Source organism: Mercenaria mercenaria, chromosome 7 (assembly GCF_021730395.1).
Source record: "Mercenaria mercenaria strain notata chromosome 7, MADL_Memer_1, whole genome shotgun sequence".
NCBI lineage: Eukaryota > Metazoa > Mollusca > Bivalvia > Venerida > Veneridae > Mercenaria > Mercenaria mercenaria.
Window position 1 is genome coordinate 71,132,052 of NC_069367.1, and position 19,809 is coordinate 71,151,860.

The following is a 19,809-nucleotide window of genomic DNA, read 5'->3' on the forward strand; positions in this document are numbered from 1 at the left end:
GACAACTTTTATTATCACCACAATACACATCACGAAACGTAGAATCAATTTTTCGAAATTGTTTTATTAATGCAAAATTATTTTGTATGTAAAGATTTAACAGATATGAAACATCAGTTATTTTGAAATGATCTATTTAGAGATAGTCATGAGCATTTACATAATTTCATTCTTATCCTTTTCTTTATATCATGTTAACTTGTTGTTGTAATTGTACAAATCTATGTTATGTACTCTTGGGAATGAATATACTTAAACTAAACTAACTTTTTTGTATTTTACAATGCCTTCCAGTAGTTACTGTTGATTCACCAGGCGGCGAATAATCTACACTGTCTTTTGGAATGTTGAAAGGGTGGATGCGTTCTTTCAACATGGCTTTTCCTGTTGGACATTGTTCTTGATTGTTTTTATTTATATTTCATACATATTTCCACATTGGTTAAATTCGTGGTTTGGTGTCCTCGAATCGAATAGGATCGATGCATGCAGGTAATCAACAACTCTTTCACATGTTAATATCTTAATTTGACTTTCGAAAACATAATAAAAGCGTTACTTTAGGCAATTACTTTTTTTTTTTAAACTTTCTTCATGGTTATATACTTGTACCATAAAATGTGTACTTTAAATATTTATATCTGTTTGCAAGATTGATATACATTGTATGAATACATAGACGGTTTCGCTTTAATTATTCGGATTCAAATTACACTTATTTGAAATAAAGAACTAACGTCTATTTATAAACATCTTTTTTTTATCGATTATGACGTAGTAGTAATTGACAAAATAGGTTCAATAGCTATGTTATTGAGAAATGTGTATTTTTGCAGAGGGGTTTAAAATTTTGAAGCGTGTGGACTAGGAATATATTAAGGTATTTATAGTGATTTTAGATAAATAGACGTGGTACTTTTATTTTTATCATACTATGTAATGGTACAATGCTTTTTTTTAAACCGATCCTTAAATTATTTGTTGATACTGATATTTAATTAGAATTAATTGTTTCGAGTAATGAATTAAAATTACGCATTTTGGGATAAATTGTTCTGCGGTGTATAATTTGTATTTTAAAAATGATTTAGAAGAGAGAGTCGTGTGCTGAATGCTTTGCAGAAACAGGCATCAAACAAATTCTTCTAACGGAATGAAATAAGAAATATTTTACTTTTCATTTAATTCTTGTATTAAAAAAAAATCTACAAATGTGAATTTCAATGAAAGTTTCCGCGTGCTTAAGATTGAGATATTTGCAAGTGACTTAAGTAAACCAAACTTTTGAGCTTATTTTATGACATCTTGTGCTCATATTTCGTGTTTCCTTTGTTTTTTTACACTTTTGTAGCAGAGATGAGTCAAAACTGTGTTCCCGGGGTAGCGGGGACGATTTGAGGGCGAAAATTGTATGTCCCCGAAACCGAGGGAAAATAGTTTTGGTTAGTTCCCAAACATCAGTGAAAAAAAACCTAACTGTATGATTATTTATGTGTGTATTACTAGCAGTAAACAGAAAGATCGTGACTTCACATATGCCACATATTGTATTATTTTAATTAGATATACTATTAAATGATTCACTTAAATTCATTTTTAGAGTTCATGTAGGATTAAAACAGTTTTGGTGTTCACATTCAGTGTATACGTTATTCGGCAGGGTTTGCACATGCATGAACACCAGAAAAATGTTTAATCATATATTATTGCTGTTGAACACACGATCATAATTAGCACACATATATAACAGGTATGGCAGGGATATAAGTTATTACAACAATAGTATTCAGCCCTTTCCAAGTGCGTAATGAAAAATGAACGAGTGCATTAGTTTAAATTTTCATCACCTATTTCTAATATATATATATATATATATATATATATATATATATATATATATATATATATCTAAATAATAATGATGATGATGATGATGATGATAATGATAATTTCATGGTGATATAAGCATTAGAAATAGTGTTGTAATGATTGTAAAAACAAACAAAACAAAATAATTAAAACTTACACATGTATTTCCGAGTAAATATATTTATAAGTTTTTTGAATGGAAAACATGACAATCTGACTAAGAGAATAGGTGCTCCTAGCTATATTTACCATTCAGAAGTAAGAACGTCATTGCCGCTTTTCAACTTGAGTTTTACTGCTATCCGATTTGGCGTTGATGCAACGCTGAAATACGCGCATGAGTACAAAAAGCTCATTCTATGAACATTTCGGCTAACGCAATCAAATTGCTTGCACTAATTCATAAATAAATTGGAATTCTTACGAAATGAACAACATATCATCATATTCTGTCATTTCGCACGAACGCTGAAGAAAATAACTTCATTTTTTATATTTACATTATATTTCCTTTCAATTTGTAAACAAAGTTCCTTTTCATAAATTGAACACACTTTGTTTAACTGGCGGCGTCACGCTGGAAACGTTCCCACTGGCTTCATGCGAGCATTCTCAAGAAAGATGGCGCTATCATAACTTTAGCGCATTTTCTGCTCCAGTTGAAGTAAAATTAACGTCATGATTTTCAATGAAACGCATAAGGAGAAAGTAAATATTGTCATATGACAAAAAGCGAACATTAAATAATTTAATGATGATAATTATGTTAAATGATAAATAACTGCTTAAGGTCGTTTCATATGTTTTGATAAACGATATTTCTTTCGTCTGCTTGCTATATACTCAGGAAAGAAAACTTGCTGGAAATTCTCACGACACATTTCCATGCTTTTTAATTTTGTCTCTTTGACAGTTTCTGTAATATGCATGCTCCATAACCTAAGATCTCCTCTTTACTTTCTAGTTTGTTTAGTTCTGCCCTTTTTTCTCATGAAGTGCATTATTTTAACTGGGGACCATGCGTCGCTTTTCATATGATTGCACTCCAGGGTAAGATTGGTTGAGATTCTATGCAAATGGCTGTATGAACACATCTTCGTACGTCTCTAACTTGTGTTTTTGTACTCGTAACATTTTAAATGTTGAGGTCTGCTCAACCCGTAGATTGTGTGGACGGTCGAATGTATTTCCACTACCGTCCGTGAACAGACTGAGTCAAACCAAGCCTGAAAATTTTCATTTTGTCGTGTTTGGCGGCCTGTGGGGTGTCCACGCTTTCTATTGAAAAACAATATATGATCTTTATTTTTCAACTAAACAAAGGTGTTTACAAGAAATATTTAAAGATTCGCTGTTATGGCCAAAAAGCGATCGTATTTTTATGCTGATACTTCTGGCTGAAAATTGATAAAACTAGCACTTGCTTCAGGTCTTTGTTTTGTTCGGATAAAAGATATTTTAACTGATTAGACATTAATCTAAGTTCAAGGTTTCAAAACTTCATAAGCTTCAAAGAAAGCTTCAATATTTTACTTAGGAGATCTGGCATTTTAAAAGACAGGGTTGTATGTTTGATATTTTGTAAGTCTGGTTTGAAAATCTGGACCCATGATTGTAGTTTTGAATGTCTAATTAAGGATGTACGAGCGTTTTTCAGGATATCTGACATTTTGAAAAATGTTTCTTCGAATATTGCTTTCAAACAAAAGTTTTGTCAAAAATTAATCATAAATAATTAAATTATGGCTAATAATGTACCATTTAACCAAATAGATTCTACTTTTTGCGAAAAAAAATTTTCACCCTTATTTTTGGCTGGCATTTGCCTAAACTTGACATACGATTTACAATGGGGTAGGGGTAGGTAATTTCAAATATCTATTAAAGTAGATCAGTTTTGGTTTTAATATTTTCCTGACTGATACATATAATGATAAGCTATAATTGAAATAAAAGTTTTCAAGATAGCTCTTTATATTATCTAGAAAATATTAATTTAAACAAAAAGAACAAAAAATATCAAAATTCACTAGTTTTTAACAGTTTTTTCTTAATAAATCTCTTAGATGCACGGTGACCCCAACTTTTTTTCTTTCCATTTTGAAGTTTTTTTGTGTGTCGTTAAAGCTGCAAAATATTTTGAAAATCCTACCGTCAGATTTTTTTTGTAGATCTAAATACGTTTTTCCATTGAAAATAAAGTGGGTGGGGTAATTATGTCAACATGTAAAAATGAAAGATATTCGTTAGTGACATAGATGCTTATATAATACTGACATCACCTTGTATTCATATTAATCTGTAAGACCTGAAATCATTTAGTGGGATATTATATGTTTTATAAAGTACCACCATTTTTTTAATTTTACAAAATTTCAGAAATGCTTAAACAGTGGGTGAAGAAAATGCCCTATAAAATTAAAATGAGTTCGGTGATCTGTGTTTTTTCTTCTCTTGTTTGTCTTGGAAACTAATGTTCTTCAAGCCCACAGAGTTTGAAAAAATTCTTAACGTTAGAAAAAATTCGTTCCTACATCCTTGATTGGAGTGCATGGCGTCATTTATCTTTATTACATAGAATAAAGAATGAACTTTGCATATGGAAGCATAATTCTTTTGATTTTTATCCATGCGGGCAAAACCTGTCTGGTACCCCACATGCCAGACGTCTCTCGCGCTGTCAATGGCAGATAACGATTCGTGTATTAATTACACATTGTTTATGTAAGTTCGATAAAATCAAATACCCTGATAGTTGCACATAGTTGCACTTTGTTCCTCATACAACATTACACTGTAAATGACAAATCTAAACCGAAACTCTTTGAAACGTGATCACGTATTTTCTGCTTCCGTGTGATTTGTTTAAATACGCTACCAGAAGAAAGGGTGTTAGCAATGGTTTATTAATTCTATAACTTGTAAAGTAAGGTATCCAAGAAATAAAATCTACCAGCGGTTGTAGATACCAATGGGAATATCTGGTTCGATGGCAACTGTTTTTGGCGTAACTTTCTTACCGGATATTCCCATCTGTATCAGCAACCAGTGGCAGATTATGACAGCCATACAACGGATAAGCGGTAATCCGTGTGTTCAGTGGTGAAACTAGCAAAGTTACTATCTTTCTAAAGATAAAATTTTCTATGAAAATATGAACGTAAATTAATTCCAATCAATAGCATAAAACCCGGTTAAAAGTTTCTGATCTAATCAATTATGGGAAAATATCTAAAAAAAAAAATAAGCACATGGACCTATACATTTTATTTCATAGAACATGTATACATTTACAACTGTGAAAAGTTCCATTAAAAGCTGCACTCAAGAATTTATTATATATGTAATGTAAGAATTTGCTTGAGATTTTTTTCAGATAGTTAAAATATGTCTGGGCAAAACTCAAACACATGACCCTGCCTTTTTGTTGACTGAAAAATCAGTGTAATAATATTCTACAATGCAGAAAAAACATTTTACCTAACCGTGCAAAAATATCTTAAGAAAGTCTTCTAATTTGGATTCAATATGAAACTTCTGACGAGAGCTTAATGAAAGCTTCATATATATTGTGTAACATGGTCAAATGAAATATATTTGAGCCGTGTCATGAGAAAATCAACATAGTGGCTTTGCGACCAGCATGGATCCAGACCAGCCTGCGCATCCGCGCAGTCTGGTCAGGATCCATGCTATTCGCTAACAGGTTCTCTAATTGCAATAGGCTTTGATGCGCAGGCTGGTCTGGATCCATACTGGTCGCAAAGCCACTATGTTGATTTTCTCATGGCAAGGCTCATTTGTTTTAGATATGTGGACATGCTTGAAGTTCAAACTCACAGTTACAAGCTTATTTTACGATATATTAATATAGTTATTAAATGTTGTTTTGGACAACCGTTTTGGAACATAAAATGTCAAATTATACTATGTGAGATTCTTTTATAAGACGTAACGAATGTGTGTATTATAGACAAAGGTTTCACGGGTTATGTTATGTTTTGATCAAGCAAACAATAAAATGAAGTTTCTTTGCTGATGAATATTAATCAAAGTCGTGTATCTTTTAGGTATGTTTCATGTTTCAATAAAAAAGTGATTTATTATAGAATTTGGTCGAAGTTTGAGCTTTTAAAACTTTTTGATGTATAAAGAAACTTTTACGATTTAAGAAAAGAACAGAGTGCTTTTGTTTTTCGAAAATCTAGATGTTTTCCAGTTTGATTAAATGGAAATGACGTATAATTTTGAGGACACATTTGTATACATAAAATAATGCATTGTAATTTTTTTACATTTAAATTCACTTTATCTTTTGTACAGAAAAAAATGTTTATTTACGTAGAAACATCTTTACTTCATAAATGTCAAGTGTGTGAATGTATGCACGATTTGATATTATTCGCAAAAAAATATTAACAAAAAGTGTCTTCGAAATGATATCTTTCAAAATCGGACACCAACATTTCAAAAAGAAAATTAAATTGTAGCTAAATTTTTTTTTCTGACCTTATTTTACTGCATTTACGAATACTTTAAATACAGATCAGGAGCTGTATTTTTATAGGAAGGGGAAATACGATTTAACGTGTGCTGGTCATTTTACTTCTTGTATATATATGATCATTAGGGTATGCCATCAGGTCCGTTTTTAAGGTAGGAACATGAGAAGTGAATGACCAGACACTTATTAGAACAAAAAAACTGAAGCAAGCTACGAGATAAATCACTTTAGTAAATAGAATATTACATAATTCATACAAATAATTGTATAAATTCCAAAATTCACATATTAAATACCATCAAACAAATCTGTCTTTATTTCTGAGTAAAATTCTCGGATATACTAAAAATTCTTTAAATGTACTTTTTTTCTACTGTATACGTAGATAATAATTATCATAAAAATAAGTTACAACACAGAAAATAACCATAAAACTATGGATATCCTTATTTTGTCTGAGATATTTAGATTAATAAATCTGATGTAAGCTTATCTTTATAGAAAATAACTTTTTTATTTTGTGACAGCTGAAAGTGTATTTTTATAGTCAACAGAAACTACTAAAGGCTAAGAAATGAATAATTTTAACATTCATTTTATTTTTGTTTTTAAAAACGTTATCGTTCATTTGGTTGGGACTTACCAGTAGTTGTATCCGATAACATTGAAAGGGTCTGTTCTGTAAGTCTTCTTGCACCAAATTTGAAGATTTTCAGGTATATTCATGTGCAGTATGTCGTCAGGCAGATAAACAATATCCCATTTTAGTATTCAGTGAACTTCATGTCGGTGTTTTCCTTTTTATACGCTTCAGCAAAATGAAAACTTGTACTTTACCCTTGCCAAGAATAACCATAAATTCAGTTTCCACGTTTCCATGGCGGCGGTATCAATACTTGATTGTTATGCAGATATTTATTTCGCTTATGTAGTAGGAAAGTTTTTAACATACGTTGCGATGGTTCAAATTTTATATCTGTAATAAGTGTCATATTAAACAAAAAGACAGTTTAATAATGTGTTTTGGTAGAAAATATTTCTGACTATTATTTGTTGCTGATATGCATTTGGCACATATTGTTTGCGCATTGGTATTTGATCACGTATGCCTTGGTTTGTATATTTAGGGCTACTAGTGAGGAACATTAAATCGGACAATAATAAAAGTGCCAGTAAATTTGTCTTTCTGATAAATCTAAAGAAAATTTGTTTAGATTTTGTGTAAGATGAATTTCATTTCATCTCGCGAGCTTCGAAAATAGTAATCTCACACGTGGTTTATAACACGTGATAATACTGTCTGCGAAGCTCACTGGATGAAATAAAATTACAATTCTCTATATATACTGTCATAGTTTCAACCTTTTATCTTTAGGTATGAAAATAACGGTATAGGTAAAAATGCAATAAATATATGGCTATTATGATCGTTTATATTACCTTGTCATATATGAACTTATTTAAGTTAAATACAACTGCATAATTCAAAGAATGCATAAATTCTAACTGCAGGCCATTTTTCACAGTATAATGATGAAAAATATCCTTATGTTGTTTACTTGATGTAAACCCAGGTTGGAAAATAAAGTTTTAAAGTTTGAAAGCAAATTCTATAATGTATTTTACTACCAGTCCAGAGACCAAAATCAATGAATTGGCGTCTTCAAGCGTGGAAGCGGCAACGTTGTGTGGTGAGACACACGTCATTACCTTTCTAAGATAAATGTCAAAGTAGATTAATATTTAATTCATTCACAAAAAGAATACTTGAGGCTGAAATATTTTGAAACAAAGCATAACTTAGTGTTATTTACCAGCTTGTTCAGAAAATGGCCTGGAGGTTGGCTTGGGAGGTTGATATAGTATATACACTGACTTCCCATACCTACTTCTTAGAAAACATCAAACGTCTTTTCTAAAAAAAAAATGACAAAGTTCATTAGTTTATTATAATTAGTACCTAACATACCGGGTGATAAAAATGTCAATTTGAAATTTCGCAATACCTTGAAATGTACATATTCTACATCATTTTCATCACCCAGGCCCTCAGGAGAACTCCGGTAGATACACTTATATTATAAATATGAGCCGTGCCATGGGAAAACCAACATAGTGGCTTTGCGACCAGCATGGATCCAGACCAGCCTGCGCATCCGCGCAGTCTGGTCAGGATCCATGCTGTTCGCTAATAGTTTCTCCAATTCCAATAGGCTTTAAAAGTGAACAGCATGGAGCCTGACCAGACTGCGCGGATGCGCAGGCTGGTCTGGATCCATGCTGGTCGCACACCCACTATGTTGGTTTTCTCATGGCATGGCTCAATAATGAGATCAAATTATTGAAGTTTGATGATTCCTATTAAACATGCCATGTACAAGAGAAGTATGTCTGATGTGTAGTAAAGTTAATTTTCACAAACACATAAAGCCCTGTATAAACTTGAAAAATAACTCTGGTTTTACTTTTCAATTTGGTTTTGGTTTCTTGGCCAGAAAGGGTACAGAAAAACTGACACCATAATTTTGACCGTATAATAAGACTGCTATGTCCCAGAGTTTCACATGCTACGTGTATCACGTTATAAGAAATGAATAGATCACATCAAACATAATTACTTTCCCTCTATAAATAGTTGACGGTATAATATGTCAATTGTAATAAAAGTTTATCCATTACTTTTCAGTTGTATTTTTAACCATTATCAAAATCTGAAGTGAAATAATTGTATACGATATTTTCTTTATAACTGCAGGGGACAGTACTGATACTGACCTTAACCTTTGTGTCTAACCAGGAGTATTATTTGCCTAATTTTCAGTGACGTCTATTACTTATGATTTCTAAAACGGTCTTTTTATATTAATTTATAATTTCTTTCATTATTTACAGAGAACTTTTTATCATTATCATATTTCAATTTTTGAAGTGAGATATGGATCATTGTTAAAGGGGCAAAGCTCCAGAATTATCTCCATTTTTTCAAAATGTAAAAAGAGTTTTCATTAGTTAAAAGTTTGGCAGTATTTTGCAAAATGTTTAGAAAAATACATAAAATATATTCAAAACAAAAGTCCATATATTGAAAATAGAAGTTAATAAAAAAGACAGAATGGAACGGAACTGTTTTGTTAATAAAAACATTAAATTTTATACGTATCAAATATCAAAAAAACTTAAATAATACTTATAAGTGATGTGATAGTTGCTAATTCATATATGATCAATAAAATTTGGAATTTGACACGAAAGTGTGCCCCTTTAATGTCAAAAAGAAAAAAGAAATTGACGACAAAAATATTTCATTGTCTACTTGACAGCACATTAAACAACTTATTCGAAATTCCATGAATAATGCATGGCCAAATTCGTGTCAAGTGTATTTAGTTTAATTTGCGAAGTATCAGTGTGTTACGTCACAACATTAAATAGGGTTGAGTTACAGGCTCATACCGGTACCCCTCTCCAAAAGCATGTCGCTGACGTTTGCAATTCACGAATTTATAACGACAATAGCAGACGTTTTAGAAAATATACATATAAACCATTCACAAAACAATAAACAGCAATACCATGGCAACCTTCCTGAAAAGAAATATGAAAAAGAAAACTACATTGTGTCAGTAAAATCATAATTTGTATCCACGTTGCATTTTTAAATGCTAGGTAAAAGAGCAGTAAATACTATTTTAAACCACAGACTCCTTTGACATTAAAAATTCATGGCAGCTTTTGGCAGATATTGATAAGGTTGAAAGGTTACTTGACCCTAAGATAACAGACACTTTCTTCAACACTATCAAGAACATTGACACAAGAACTTCAAAATGTGCAGAAGTGATTCATTTCTAAGCTTTAATACAGCGGATATTAGAACAAATAATGAGGTAAATTTGAATAATCTAAAATGGACCTGAGTTTATCAAACAAATCGGTCAATTTATACAAGTCAAGTAAAATATTGACTTGGTGAATTTATATACAATATATACAATAAAGCTAGTACTTCTTTTTCACCTTGAAGATCAGCGCACAAATACGACCATTCGCATACACCCACACACTCACACGCAAAGAGAACTCAATAAAAAATATTCACTTTTTTGTTTACCGTATTTTTTAAAAAAAATTGAAAATGTCACGATAGCGAGCTTCATTATAATATGAAATACTATACAGTACATGTTTAAAAATAATCTTAATGCACGATAATTGTTCTTAAACTTGAACTAGTTTTGCTTTTCTTCCACTTAAAGTCACGATTTTGGCATTACTAATTATCTCACAGTAATTAGTATCTCGCGTCTTTGCATGAATGTCTATATCAGTGTAAAGGTCGAGTTAAAATATCATAACATCAAAGTAAATATACAACTATCGTCAAAAACGAACTATAACAATGGGTACAATAATGTGTCTATCCTGCTATCATATTGCCTAACATAGTTTAAATGTCTACCTACATGCATGCCATTGAAACGTTAATTACAATTTAAAGCAACTCGCTCATAAATGAAAATTTCTCAAAAAAGGAGCAAAATATTTATGTCCATATTTTTCGCTATACATTGTGTACAGATATTGGACCCTTTTCATGACCTCTGCGGCCGGATGCATGCCGGGTTAAATCGCTTACTTCGAATCTTTTGAAACAAAACAGGTTAAAATTCGAAACTAATTTGCGAGTTTTAAGGAATATAAATACAGCCTTTGCACCGCAGAATTTTGCGTCTGATTCTATATATTCGTTGGAACTAAATAACCAAATCCGGATAACCTGCATGTGTATTTTGTTAAAACGAGATATTCAGAGTTATAAAAAGCTACAATTCAAGACAAATACAAACATAAAAACAACTGGAAAAAGGGAATACATAAATCAAGACACTGTTTAGAATTTGTGATTTCTTACGTCATTAACCCTGGTAATTTCTTAATTAATTACTGCCATATTCTAATTTTAAAGACAGATGATAAGTCCTGATATCACAAAATGGGTGTCACAAACAGAACAGAACAAGATTTTGTAAAAGTTTTCTACTGTCGTAATTACTACGCCTGTTTTGACTTAATTTCATAGATTCATTCAAAACGATAAGGATTTAAACATCAGTTGAAAAAATAAATTGAGCGTGTGAAGGCATTATTTTATTTTATGTTTGTCAATAATAACAACAACAACAACAACAACAATAATAATAATAATAATAATAATAATAATAATAAATATCTATTATTATTAAAATTATACTGTATATTTCGGCCACATTGAAGAACGGAGAACTACCTTCAGCCGACCCAGTGTTGTTTTTATGTCAAGTTTGGCGGTAAGGTGTGGAGGAGGGTTCGGGTCATGAAGGACATAACACTTCTCATTACCTCTCTCATGAACAGACTCAAATAAGTACGCGGTTATTTGTTTGGATGAGTTTTATGCTCACGAATAATCTTGCTCTGGCCCATCCCGACGGATCGATTTTACGGTAGAATTTTTGTTTAAAACCAACGTAAAAGACCGAAACATTTGAATCCCATAGATACTTTTTCCACATGGCTTTCCGAGTATGTGGGTTATTTAAAAATGCATTGGCAAGCTGGGAACCAGCTATTGAAATATAAACCCAAATAGACTCTAAACGAAAATTGTTTCTATTTTGCATAACTAGTCAGTGGTGTACCAGTATAATGTACTTCGTAGATATTTGCTAAGGTTAGCATAATGAATTGACCGATGACTGGCTTTTACACAGAGCTGACCTTGATATAGATTTTATCACATAGCGACATATATCTAGTATACGACAGTAAGTATACCTTATTTTCTAAAATTAGAGCTTTTTACTAATAATATGAAGTGACATTTATCCCTATTTTAGGTATTCTGGAAATACCGAAATTTGACAACGATGCGCTGGACCGTGTTCGGCTTTGTATTGATCCTTTCTGTTCCTGGTAAGTCAAATATAAAATCGTTCTGATATATGATCATGACAGTTCCATGTTTTAATGTTAATTGCTATTATTACTTACAACACTACTGAAATTTATCAAAATTTACTTAAATCTTTCGGAATTTATTCGAAAAACATTCTCATAAAGATTACAAATTCAGTTGGGTATTCTATAATTACTTAACATTAATCGTTGAACTGCATGTCTGTATTATTTAAGGCCGTTTTTGCACAGATGTTTTACCGGAAGTCATGCCTTAACGTTATTTTAAGGATGACATAGAATAAATCCTGGGTCCGGCATAAGTAAAAACGTTAAACTTGTCAGGAATTAAAAACACTCCGCATGCTGACTCACACAACCGTTTCACCTAAAGGAGGTTAAAAAAATATATACGACGGACTCGATAAGCTCGCCGACAAATGTTGTATTTTTTTTTAAAAGTGGACATTTGATTCATTTTCACATAGTATTTATATCATAATTTTATTGTTAAAACCGCTTTTTTCCCCGATGGTAATTATTGGAGTTATTTTTGTCTTCATTCAAGGTCATATCTGCGAGTCTAGTTACGAATACGACGAGAACGGATACACAGGTTACGAGAACGGAAACACAGGGTATACCAACACTTACACAGGTTACGAGAACGGATACACAGGGTATACCAACACTTACACAGGTTACGAGAACGGATACACAGGGTATACCAACACTTACACAGGTTACGAGAACGGATACACAGGTTACGAGAACGGTTACTCAGGGTATACCCAAACTTACACAGAGTCTCCGTATGACACGTGGTACCCTTATGAGAATACAGGCTACACTTATTCTACCGACACCACGTGGACGGGTACCAACACTGGTAAGATGTTTTTGCTTATTTGCTTATTTGTTTGATTTTGCATTTGGCGCCGTTTGCATTTGGCGCCGTTTGCATTTGGTGCCGTTTGCATTTGGTGCCGTTTGCATTTGGTGCCGTTTGCATTTGGTGCCGTTTGCATTTGGTGCATTTGGCGCCGTTTTACAACAGAAGTTCAGCTATACAACAGTTGCCAGAAACCTAGCAGTGTTTTTTTTCCTACGTAATATGTACATTTAAGTACTGACTTGTTTACAACTTCACCTCGGAGAAAGAAGGATGACGAACGACTTAACACATATTTTCTTTTCCTTATCGTCATGAAACAAATCGCCTCACTCGGATTCGAACTTGTGGCCTTTAGATTCATAGGTGTTTTGTTTGGCCTACCTGGCTGACTGGGCGCACTTAATTACGAAGGGTAACACTTTGGTTACTACACAGTGCCAATCAGTGCCTGTTAAATGGAACGATACAACATGTCTAAAACTCGACAAATACATTACAAGTGATCTATATGTCAATAGTTTTTACAACGGTTAATTAAAAATGTTCATTCGTAGCCTTTTTACTCTGTAACAAGTAATGCTAAACATTATCGAACTCAGTTCTAGAATTTATTGAAAACAACCGAAAATATAATGCTTTTATCATATGTTAATTGATTCATACATGTTTTCGTCACGGTCACTTTCAAGAAATCTACATATATATGAAATATTTGAGAAATGACACATTCTTCCACGAGTCTCATTAAACGGATGAGGATATGCACTTGTTTTTCCATAGGCATCATTTGAAATCTCAACTCTTACCAGTTGATAATATGTTTACATTTGTATATGCATTGAGACCTCTTTCAGTCTTCGAGTACATTAAACTTAAGGTAATTTTTTGTAATCAAATTTCAGGCTTCTGTTTTATTCCATAAATCATTTTAAATACACACGAAACTGCATAAACACTTATTAATAAGAGTGCAGTTTATGAAATGTATTCATTAAACTTGGGTTAAATTTTCACTTCATCAGAACAATATACAAAGTCCATGTTACACTTGCACACAGGTCAGGGCAAAATGTGCAGCTTAAAAATTCAGGCTCATTTTTCTCGAAAGCTGTTCATACACTTCTAGCCACTAGACCACGTGTATAAGATATATAAAATGTCAAGTTTCTTCCTATATTTGTGTATGTTATAAGTCCTTTATACAAACTACAATAATGATAAACATGCAATAACAGTTTACAGGGGCGATCCAGGATTTTTTCTCCCTCCTACAAGAATCTGAATCACATCAAAAATGTAATCATCACTTCGAGAAATCCAATATTATTTTACAAAATTTCCCATGATATGAAAACGAGCATAGTGGGGGTACGGATGAACAAGGATGAAAAATTAATTATTGGCCTTGACTAAGTTTAAGTCCCCTGCCAATGACTCGCCGACTTCTAAAGGGTTATTAAAAGTATAATATGAATCATGTATTGCCATTATCCATGTGGATGTTTTGCCGTTTGATCTCAAACGTTACCAGTTCTAACCACGAGGAGGTCTCCACTTTTAGAACCTGTTTATTTATTTATTTATTTATTTATTTATTTTTTTTTTTTTTGAATTTTTTTTAAAATGGTTTTTTTTTTGTATAGATCCAGTATAATTCACATATATTTATGCCCATTCACCTAAACAAAAAGACTCGAATGAAAAACCTTCCTGTAGCCTGTCTTAATTAACAAATATTACTGTGTCTAATATCAAGCGAATTGTTCAGATGCATAAGTGCCAGTCCCGCCAACCTCTCCTAATGCCTTGTATTGAGCATGTAATTCTTAATTCGTCGTTATCCCCGCTTCACTTGTACTGACAGGCAGCACGCATCCTATGTGGAGCAGTGTCTTGATGTTTGGAAATATAAATATGAGTTTTGTACTGTTTGTTCAATTGTGAGAGTGCAGCGAATTCATTTATTCTTGAATTGATTTTACAATAGTATTATACACAGGAAGTATTGTTTGGATTCACGGTGCCTGCTTGTCTTTCCGAAATATTTTTTAAAAGTATATGTTTGTTGTAATACATTCCCACAGTTTAAAGAATTTATTTAATTATGTTGTTACTATTATGTAACCTGATTGCAAATAAAAGTAATTGTTGTTGTTGCAGTTTAAAACAACGTGACTAGATTTAATGTAAAAATGTTAAATAATATGGTAATTTTCATTTTTCAAGAAAAGTAATTAGATTCGTTCGTCTTTGTTAAAAACATAGCAGGCTTTGATTACAGTTCTTATCATTAACTCATTCCACTTTCTGAGCTTAATTTGAAGTGGAAAATGACTCGTCTACGGTGTCTGCTGATTTGGACTAATGTTCTAATACCACGATACCTTGTAGAATTCATCAAACGTAAATTTCATTTTGCAAGCGGAGCAGACTCGATTACTTTCAGAAATACGTTCGTATTTTGTTAAGTACCGTTCCGCATCTGTGCTGTTTCAAAGCCATGCTTGTTTTCTCAGTTATTTCCCTGACTTAAAAAATTAAAGTTTGTTAGTCCTTAAGTAGTTTAACCTACTCTTGTTTATGGAATTAATTAGCTCCTTTAATTCATTACCATGCATGTTCAAATCATTTCCTTTTATTCATTTAAATTAAAAATATGTGCCTGTTTGAACACAATTTTCAAAGTTATTTTAAAATGATTTCAAAAACTGTTAAACAACTTGTGTCATTTTCTTTGGTACAGTCGTTCATAGATACTCTTCTCAATTCATTTTCCCGAATTTTGCACGAAACTGATTAAAACTTGTGTTAAATTGCAGACTGGATACATCCAACAGGCTCATCCTCTCACCATGACTATTACACACACGAATACAGTGGATCTATGGAATGTAAATGTTTACATTTTATAAAATAAAATCACGTGTGCATAATTATAGTAACACAATTTTACGGAATATGACTGATTTTACCATTATCTACTTACAGTTTATAAAAGAGTCGCGTGATAGATAACATTACCGATTGTTTAAATCACTTGTACAGATGTAATATGAATAATTGCGATTAAAACAAAAACGACCTTATGTAAACATTTAAGTTGAATTTAGTACTGATAGCATAGAAGTTGTTGTATGTTTTACCATGGAATTCTATCTTTCTATAGATTTACCAGACTACATTATAGGTGCCACGCATTGGATTATCTAGCTGTAGGATGCTAATCTGAATGTTTTCAAAAACTTTATTCATACAATTAATTTGAAAGTGATTAGCTTCAAATCAATAGCTGTTATCATATATTGTCAGTAAAACATCTGTGCTATTTTTAGGGAAGTGCTTGCGAGGTAATCTGACATTGCCTTTACAAAGTTGGGAAGAAGCGCTCAATGATCCCTCGTCAACCGCATTCAGTAACTTGAAAGGAAGCCTGAGTTTGAAGGTATTGTGATGGTAGCATATATTTTCCAAATATGTAATGAGAGGGTAAAGAAGAAGGCTGATTGTCAGTGTTTCTATTTCACTTTATTGCTGTCCTGATTAATCACGGTGTCCCCGAATCATGAGTGAATGGTTTTTGACGTATTATTGGACGAACCTTCTCATCATTGGCGAGTTATGAGGTCTTACTTGAAGCAAGTGCAGCGTGAAATTAAAAAAAATAGACCAACGAGGCCATAGAACGCTCACCTGATCTTGACCTTGAATATATTTTATGATACAGTCTTCTTAAGGTTTATGTTAAGTGTGAAATAACTTGACTCACAGATGAAAACAAGTTAAATAAGTTTATAACATTGGCAATATGAGTGCTAAAAGGTTCAAAACTTATTATCACATCATCGATTTCAATATCATGTAGAAATAGCTTACTACTTTAGGGAAAATAATTTTTTACCAGTTTTCCTTATGTAGTTCTGCGTAGGATTCATATTTTATAAAAAGGGCTCGGCTTTAACAATCTAAGTAAGGAACTACTAGCCGATGCTTCCTGTTAAACCATATACCTGTTGTTATCGTAATTTTTAAAGAAACTTTTTAAAACAAAAACTTTCATGTAAAATGTCATTTTCGTAATATCCAGGATAAATGAGATTTTGCGTCATATGGTTCCGTTCCATGGACCTGGCTAGAACACAGTTACTCGTTGACAATTAGAAAAAACGTTACATTTGTACATATGTACATATGTGTAAAGTAGAATATAATTTCATGTTTTTCTTATATAATTCTATTTAGATAAGTGGCGTGTTCAAAAAGTAATGCAGCTGGGTCTATATTTTGGCTGAATTTTCTAGTGAGCTTACATTCTTTACATCGTTTCTGAGGTGACGAATGACATCTATCACGACAGCATCGCTTCATTACTGTTTCATGTTGTTTTCCTTCATCACTGTTTCATGTTGTTTTCCATCAATTGGAAAAGATGTTCAATTAAAGTCCATAGTATAACTCTAATAACGGAAGTTATTTCAAGAAGATTAAAATATCTAAACGCAATTTATCGACACAATAATCAGCATTCTCGCCATTCTCCTGCTTATTAATCAACAATGAAAAATTAGATTATTACAAACACTAAACAGCACAATGTTTGTGAGACATAAAAATCACGTTTATATGTGTGAAACAAACATACTCAAGCATAGGGATCTGCTTATAGATTATATTTCATTGGTCCTTATCCATATATGAACTCTATATTTTGCAATGTTTTTGCATATAGTACAGGAATGTCACGAATTATATGTTTAGGTAGTAATTTGTTAAATGTCAACAAAATCGAGTATTGTTATGATTTTATTTTTCATTTTACGACCTGAGCCCAATCTTAGAAAGTCAAACAATATTATTGAATGATTGCATTCAATTTCGTTAGAGGACATAATGGCATGGCAAGAAAATGATTTCTTCATTTTGTCGTTAGAAAAATAATTTGGTTTGATATCTGAATATATATCAAATGTGAATTATAATGCAAACAATTTTACCAAGGAATGTTAGAAAATTGTTAACTGTATTTAGTCTGTAAAGTTCATTGATCATATTTTAATTTCCAGGTTAACAACACGGCCTCCACGGGTATATACTACGTTAATTTCGTATACTTCGACGTGATACGATTCCTGTAAGTCTATATATATATTTTCGTTACGGTAACACCTGTCCGTTTTCCTAGATTTTATCAATTACAGTCATTTCAATCAGTGACCATATCTTAAGATGATGTTTTGAGAGAATGTAATACGAAACTGAATTAACAAAGTCACGAAGAAACGAAATAAAGAACTTGATACCTTTCAACTTTAAATGGATCATCACCGCATCTTCCTATAGTTTCCGGACTTGATCTAGAGTGTGATATACAGCTATAAGTAATAGCGTAACAGGGTATTTTTTAGTTTATTTTTTATAAAAGAAGATAAGATTTTTGAGACTATAAATTATTGAAGTTCTTTCAATATTAAGTAGGTTTATTATTTGAAATTCAATTTCTCTAAAGAAACGAATATACCTATAAAACATGTCAAAAAGTTTCTGCCACAGGATTTTTTCATATTTACGATTTATGGAAAGACACCTAAATACCAAGACTTAACTCGGAAGTAAGTTTATACTAATTTAGGTCGGGTCGATTATGAAACAAGTTCTACAACTTATATTAACCACTCTCGACACCTCGTTCCTGATGGAATCCACCGCCACGAGGGTATGAGAGAAGAGGCCAATTTCCCTTTTAATGCTGAGCGCCAGGCAAGGGAGCTGCTGGTACCATTTTTCACGTCTTTGGTATGACGCGGCCGAGGATCGAACCCACGACCTCCCGCAGTCGAAGCGGATGCTCTACCACTAGGCTATCGATATAAGTTGACGATATAATGTCAATTATATTTGATTAAGATTCTGTTTGATGAACATTTATTGTTAAAATAAGTTAATGTTGAAACTGAGACTTGTGTTCTTTCGTAATTCTACTAGCAGAACTAAAATAAGGGTGCATTCCGAATACATCTCACGATCGTAGCACTTTTGTGATTTACCACCATCGCAAATGCGATTTCACAAACAAAATATCATTTTAGACCTGGGGTTATAGCGGAATACGAACTATACTTGTACACAGAACCCTTCAGCGATATTGAAGAAACGAAGAACACGACCAAATATTTGTTTCTATCGATGTCTGACGTTACAAACGCTACTGTAGTTGATGGTAAGATATTAATTTCTGTATTTTACATATTATCAGTCTTTTTTTTTTTGTCTCGGGTACGTTTTCTGAATAGAATGATTAGATTATTTAATAGGTAAATATATATATATATATATATAAAAGATATTTTTTCTGTGTATACACCTCAGGATTCCCATGAAGAAGTTATTATAGTGTAGAATAAATGAATCATTGAAGCTATATTCTTAGCTCCTTTGAGACGGTAGGGTCTTACTTGTCGAAAGTGAGTCAAAACCGGAAAGGTCTTATACCCTTTTAGATTAAGCTGAAAGAAGTTCACGGTTATGGGTTATGAGACCCTTTTCTCAGTACCAGTGTTTACGTCTAGCTTCATGCTATAAAAATACATTCGCTTTAGGGCAGGCATTTGCA

General features: G+C 32.3%; 1 protein-coding gene across 2 annotated transcripts in view; it reads left to right on the plus strand.

Moving 5' to 3' along the window:
- Positions 1–805: 805 nt before the first annotated feature.
- Positions 806–19,809, plus strand: part of LOC123553955 (uncharacterized) — a 115,055-nt gene continuing 96,051 nt past the window's right edge. For both annotated transcript variants that reach the window (XM_053548642.1, XM_053548643.1), the window contains exons 1-7: positions 806–880; positions 12,250–12,325; positions 12,876–13,196; positions 16,022–16,093; positions 16,535–16,644; positions 18,263–18,330; positions 19,286–19,416. In XM_053548642.1, coding sequence (XP_053404617.1) covers positions 12,280–12,325; positions 12,876–13,196; positions 16,022–16,093; positions 16,535–16,644; positions 18,263–18,330; positions 19,286–19,416 — 748 coding nt within the window. In that variant the 5' untranslated portion in view covers positions 806–880; positions 12,250–12,279. The remainder of the gene's footprint in view (positions 881–12,249; positions 12,326–12,875; positions 13,197–16,021; positions 16,094–16,534; positions 16,645–18,262; positions 18,331–19,285; positions 19,417–19,809) is intronic.